Below are 6,796 nucleotides of genomic sequence, written 5' to 3' on the forward strand. Positions count from 1 at the left end.
GATATTCTTGGTATTTTACTTGTACGAGCTTATCGTATGGCTGCTCTCTAGGTTTTTAATTTAATCTGTCTTGGTTAGTTGAGATCCGCTCAGCTGGAGGGGATCGATTTGATCGACTGAGTTTGGTTGGTATGATTAAACTAGTTGATATGGTTCAGCCATCGATCCTTAACCTCTTATAAGGAGCCTGTGGATGCCTCTGGGGTGGTTGGAGATGTAAAGAAACTAGATCTTACCTAGATCTCGGTCTGTTCTTATATCCTTCGGTCATCTTTGGACTGTCTCATGGCACAGTCAGCTTTGGTCTTAATAGCTTTGACTCTAATAGCTTCACTCGGTCGTAAAAGTTGGTCTCATAATCTTCTGTTGGCTGACCCTTTTTCATCTTTTTTTTCTCTTTTGAACCATCAGATTACCTTAGGATCAACGTTAGCTTTTTTTTTTTTTTTTTTTGACATCAACATTACATGAGAAGGAATTTTGTAACTGAAGCATACTTCCTTTTTAAATTATGCTCCAGAGGACCACATCACTGTGGAAAGCAGATGCCCAAAAAAATAGGATAAAAGAGGATAAGAAGAAAGAGTCCAAAACAACAAATTTTCTTCACTTCCTTCCCTCATTGTGAATTTTAAAGCCATTCAGATATTTCAGAAAAGGACTCCATTATTCAATGAAGTTAACCTCCACTGCCTGCTTCTCCTAATCAAAGCTCACACTCATAGTTTCTCACTAAATACAGGTAATTAATTTAATAACTTTAGCACTAATCTCACAAAAATTAAGCAAAAAGGCACCCTTTTTATCATATTTCTTAGCATTTATCAGCACTTGCAACCTTAAGTCTCTTCACTGTTATCAAGAAATCTCTGTTCAGAAAATAAGAAATACTGAACATCAGTGAAACATGAAATTAACTATTTTTCATAGGATGATAAAAAAAAAAATGAAAGTTAAGGAAACTTTGTGGCATAATGATATTATATATAATTATTTTATTTGTAACAATTATTGATGGCAAAAACTCTGCCTTTTTTGCAAAACAAATCATAAACTAATTAGATTATAATTTATTAATTGGTGCAAGATCTTACTCCCAAGGAACATCCCCCACCATCATCCAATCACCTTCATGATCCTCATAAGTGAGCACATAACTCTTTTCTGAAACTATTCCACCAAGATCAGATGCTGCATGCAACAAATTAATTAATTATTCAAAACAAATCAATATATAATAATCATTAGTAATAAATAAATAAATAAAACTAATTAATTACTATTTAAGAAAAAAAAAAGGTTCCTCACAGAGAATGAGAGCAGCAAACATATTGGAAATCTGCTCTGTCAATCCATTATATCCATCAACAGCATATAAATCTATTTTTCTGCCAATCGGAATCCCATCCATATATACTTTGATGAAAAATGAGGGGGTTTTCTGCAATTTTTTCCTCTGTTTTACTGCAGCTGACATGATATTTTTTATTGGCGGCCAGTTCGCTGGTGGATATTGCTCTCTAATCAAAAAGTAAAAATAATAATAATAAACTGATTAGGGTTTTCAGACAGAATGAAGAAGAAGAGGAAGAAGATGGTGTAAAAAAGCTACCTTTGGGTGCGGAAATTGTTCTGCTGCAGATCAGAGGTCGGATTTGAGATATGAAGGGCGAGGCTTAGCTCTGTGATTTTATAATCTTCTGTGTTGTTAGAGGGAGGAGGAGCAGAAGGATGGGTGCTGGAGCTGTCTGAGGAAGAAGATGGTGATTTGGCTTCGGTTTCCATGGTGAGAAATATTTCTTCTCACAGAGAATAACGAAGAAAAATGGTGAGTTTTTTAGAACTAGGAGAAGAAAATTGCTTAATATAGGTGATGTTGGCACGTGGCATTGGTTTAATGGTGGTTTAATTTTTTATTTTTTTTATAATTAATGGTTTTATTTGGGCTGAGTTTAAATTTTCAAAAAAATTTATGAGATTTGGGCAATTTATTTATTTTTTATTTTTTAAGGATTGATATGAAGATAATTTAAATGACTTTTGAAATTGAATTAATTATTCGATTTCATATTAATTATGAATCTGCAAATATGAAGCTTATAATTGATTTTGAGTCTATTTAGGGCAGCGACAGTTTATTGAATAATCTATTGAAAAGTTTCCACCGCACCTAAATAGGTGCGGTGTGAAAAAACTGTTTTCGGCGTTTTGAAAATGCATAAGCTGCCAAAACGCATTTCACCCAAACAGGTCATGTGTGTTTTCAAAACATCACCGCACCAAATAAGCTGCCCCAAACGGACTCAAATATTTCATACAAAAGCTGAGTTTTAATATGAATTTAATAATATTTTTTTTATAAAAATACATAAATTTATAATGGTATTATATATGCATGCTTTGAGCTGATTGTTGAAATCAAATTTTGAATAATTAAATTTGGTTTGAATTTTTTTTTTCCTGCCAAAGAAATTGACGTATGACTTCAAACAAGTTGACTTTTATTTACAAAAAAAAAAAAAATCAAATTTTTATTAAGGGCAAAAATCTAAAATTTTATGTGAAAACTTCTTCATGCTTATAAAACTTTAACATAGCCTTATCAGTCATAAACAATAGATTTATCTCTTTATATATATATATATATTCATTAAAACTTGGTGGCCGCCAAAGTGATTAATTAAGTCAAAACTTGAACTATAATATCATCTTTTTCAATACTAATGATGTTTAGTATATTTTAGGTTGATGATAATCAGTAAGGCAGCAAGTTGTGGTTTGCCAAATGGTATGTTCCCTCAGAAAGGCCAAACACACATTAATGGAATTGCCAATAAATTTCAAATGTTTTCCTACTTGTGGCCGGACATAAAACTAACTTGCCTTATTCTGTCTCTTCATTTCACAGCTCATTTAGATAAATTTATAATTATATATTATGTTATATATTTACTTTATAATAATCATATGATATAAATGTATTATTTTTATGATAAATAATTATATAAGAGATGAGAAAATAAAATCCCATAATTAATTTGATCAAATATAAGGTGTTATCTTTATCAACTAAAGCTTGACCAATGAGTAAAATTAAAGAAGAAATGAACAACTCTAAGAAAAAAATTTACATAAAGACCCCACAAAATTGAAGAAATGAAAATTTTCAAGGAGGCAAGCGATCTACTCCATCTACACTTATTATTATTGGTATTATAATTATTAAAGATAGGATTTCTTTGCTTACAAGCCTAACGTTCTCAAAGTACTTGAGACAAGATTTCTTCACAAGAAAGGTCAGCATGAAATGAACTCTATTCCTCCAAGGCTTATTTACACAAAACACCCTTAATATTATTTTAATTCAATTGAGTATTTTCTTATAAATGCATGCCTAAACAATTAATTTTTATTTTACTTTATTTTAGTATATACACACACAAAGGGCTCTATGATTATTAAAATTTGAAAAAATTGGTAGAATGTCACGGACAAATAGTCCCACATCGGCTAGGTGTAGGGCCGGAAAGCAGTATTTAGGTCCTGGGCTACTCACCTCTCTTAAGAGCTATTTTGGGAGGTGACAAGAAGGTATAAATACATGCTTGTGCTATACACAAAGAATTTTGTATTATGGACTTGGGGAATAAAGGGAGCGAGGGAGAGGGAGAGGGAGAGGGAGAGGGAGAGGGAGAGAAGAGAGAGAGAGAGACAAGAACAACTTTTGCAAGTGTGACAACCAACCTTTTGTCTTGTTATTATTTTGATCTTCTCTTTATTACTAAAGAAGCCCACATGTTCCCTTGAATGGAAATCTATATAAATATATTTCTAAATATATATTCATTATCATATGATGCGCACTTATGTGATAGAGGTCTCATGTAGGTGCTAGACATGATATTCATTAAATCACTACTAATAAAAATTAGTTTTTTACAACGGTTACTTAACAACATTATTAAAAATTGCTGCCAAAGGTTATATACGACAAGGGTAAATTTTAATAATTAAGATATCTTGCATGATTTCTCATGATGTTCTCTCATTTGAAAGTTATTCTATATTCCAAGCAAATATCTATTAATAAATTTCTATTAATTGGTAATGTATGCATGTAAGGGTACATTTTGTCTTGCACTGTTATAATGCTATAATTATGCAAGATGCATATGAGTTAGCAAAGAACACAATTCATAGCATTATATACATTGGAGTTTCAGGGACCTCAACAAATATTGCAAAAAATTCATGTTTTGATTATGAAAAATCTCATCTACTTCCATCAAGTGATGATCAACATTTTAGGAAGTTTTTAGAATATGCGGGAGCATGCAGAATTATATCATAGGTGTAAGTCTTTCATAAAATTATTATTTATGATACATTTATTGTTTGAAAGTATTTACATTCATGAACTGCAAGATTTTGTGATATGCTATTCGAGTTATTGGTCGAAGCCTTCCCAGTAATATTTCATTGTCTGAGAGCACATATGAGGTGGAAATGAGGGTGAGAGCATTCAATGTTGGCTATACAAGAGAGATTCATGTCCTAATGACTAAATACTATTTTAGAAAGAGATGCCTTATCATGATATATATGATGTTTGAGGCGCATCAAGATGGGACAAAACTTAAAATAGAAAAAAATATTAGTGGAGGAAAGAAAATTCACATGAAAGCAACAAAATTTGTCCAATATTTTTCGTTGATTACTGAGGTTATTCGAAACAAATGAATTTATATTGGAGATGATTGGCATGTTAAATACAAAAATAAAGATGATAAGTTATGATATTCAACTGATGGAGAAGCCTGAAAAATTGTTTGAATAAAAGTTTTCTGAATTTGTTTCAGATCCACCTAATTTTCGTCGTTGTTTGATTATTGATGGTTTCAATCCATTCAAGTAGCAAATGCAACCAGATTATCAACTACTAAGAGGATCACATATGATATATTATTTCGTAAGTACTTAAATATTTTCGGTGTTTTTAATCATCATAATATTATTAGGTGATTGTGTGATTATTATTATTAATAAGGATGCAATTGTTAAGATTAATGACCCATTAACAAGTATATTTTAATAAGCTTTTTTAAAAATGAGGAGGATGTTTGCATATATAAGACAAGTAATAGAATTCTGATTAGTTGAGACATAGTTAAAGAAATTGTTTTCACAAAGGTAATCTATAAGGCAGGAGGAGGCGTTTTTTAGAAGTTTTAGTAGGGGAAAGGAGAGATGACCTTGTATTATTCCATTAGAATAATTGAAGAATTTACAAAAGAGTGTCATTAGTGATGCTTGAGAAGTACAAATCTAAGATGCAACCTTTAACCCATTTAACAAATTAACATGGAATGCCCTTTCAAACAACTATTGTAAGCAAGTACTTTCGATTAAAAATGTCAAGTGCCTTCATGTTTTCAATTTTCGACAGCAAGAATGGAGGATGTCATTTATTAGGAAATCTATTCAGGAATTGGGCAAGCATAATCATTTATTAAAAAAATATATTCAGAAATTGGCAAAAAAATCTTATCATCATAGATAATATGCCTTTGGATGAAGGCATCATGAGCATGATGGATGTCGGAATGAAGAATATGTATATGAAGGGTTATGAAAAATCAATGAAGTGAATTGGTATATTAAAATATTATTCAATTAGTGTATTTTGCTAAATATTTTATAAATATAGCTATAATTTGATCTTTAGCTCATATAATATTAATGACATCGTTTTCACAAGAAACATGATTGCTAAATACATGATACATAATCTCAATATGTTTGGTCTATTTGTATTGAATTAAACTATTAATTAAATTGATAACACTAATATTATCTCATTTAACTAGAATATGCTCTAACCTAAACTTATAATCATTTAATTTTTGCATTAAATGACAATACTTATGTTTTCTAATTGTCTCCTATGTTATATTTCACATTTGAAGAGGAAAAAGTCATAAAATTCTCTCTTTTGTTGGACCAACACGTGATGATTCAAAAAATTAACATCTATTTGAGGAGAAATATTTGCGTATGTAAGATGTACGCAGAGTTGCGTACATATTAGGTTATTCAGATGGTACATGTAGGTCAAGAGGTATAACCTAAGCGTAACCTACCTATACTCTCCTAATAACCTAATATGCACGCATCCTTTTTTATTTAATTTTGCACCCAACATAATTCACATTAGGATAATCAACCAAGTCACATGAACAAAAGTTATTGGCATGAAATATGGCAATTTGATCTTGTAATGTCGATCAAATAACTGAATATATGCTTAATTATAATAAAGTGAAATTTTTCAGTCATCTATAAAAGTGAATTATCATACGCTTACAAAACTTTTAATTGGTTGTTTATTTACATAGTCCTACTTCGATAATTTGGCTCATGAATGTCTTAACTTCAAATCAAATTACTTGAGTAATTCATCGATGTCAATCCTTATAATTTTATTAATTAGATAAATAACTAATAATTGTCTTTTTGTTTTATCAAAACATGCTTATATAGCTATATGTAACAGCACACCAAGCTGTGAATAGATTCTGGTGTCACATTTTATTTTATACTTTATCATAATATTGTTGTTACATTTTTGTTATATTTATGACTAGAAGCAACTAGGCAGAGTTCTACTTTGATTTCTTATTAACTCAAGAACTAAAAGTTCAAGCTTTGTGTCGTCTCATGAACAACATGGAGTTTGTCAAATCCATGTATATAATTTTTAGTTAGAATTTTTATTTTTAGATCTCAAATCCATGCC

The 6,796-nt window shown here is 30.4% G+C and overlaps 1 protein-coding gene across 2 annotated transcripts; it reads right to left on the reverse strand.

Annotated features, from left to right (window-relative positions):
• Positions 1 to 613: 613 nt before the first annotated feature.
• LOC110030601 (auxin-responsive protein IAA31-like) lies at positions 614 to 1,822 on the reverse strand. Of its 2 annotated transcripts, none has more exons than XM_020733384.1 (4): positions 1,613 to 1,822; positions 1,309 to 1,520; positions 1,129 to 1,191; positions 614 to 869 (listed from the first exon to the last, which is right to left on the reverse strand). In XM_020733384.1, exons 1-4 carry the CDS (start codon positions 1,783 to 1,785, stop codon positions 859 to 861), a joined length of 459 nt encoding a protein of 152 aa, XP_020589043.1. In that variant the 5' UTR covers positions 1,786 to 1,822; the 3' UTR covers positions 614 to 858. The 2 variants fall into 2 exon arrangements, with proteins under 2 accessions (XP_020589043.1, XP_020589042.1); XM_020733383.1 differs by having other exon boundaries at positions 1,095 to 1,191.
• Between the last annotated feature and the right edge of the window lie 4,974 nt (positions 1,823 to 6,796).

This window comes from Phalaenopsis equestris, unplaced genomic scaffold (genome assembly GCF_001263595.1).
Source record: "Phalaenopsis equestris unplaced genomic scaffold, ASM126359v1 Scaffold000741, whole genome shotgun sequence".
NCBI lineage: Eukaryota > Viridiplantae > Streptophyta > Magnoliopsida > Asparagales > Orchidaceae > Phalaenopsis > Phalaenopsis equestris.

Coding starts and splice junctions, on each gene's coding strand:
- LOC110030601 (XM_020733383.1), bottom strand. CDS start 1,785: ATGGAAACCGAAGCCAAATCACCATCTTCTTCCTCAGACAGCTCCAGC. Junction 1,521..1,612: donor AACAATTTCCGCACCCAAAG/GTAGCTTTTTTA, acceptor CTTTTTGATTAG/AGAGCAATATCCACCAGCGA. Junction 1,192..1,308: donor GTTTGCTGCTCTCATTCTCT/GTGAGGAACCTT, acceptor TGTTGCATGCAG/CATCTGATCTTGGTGGAATA.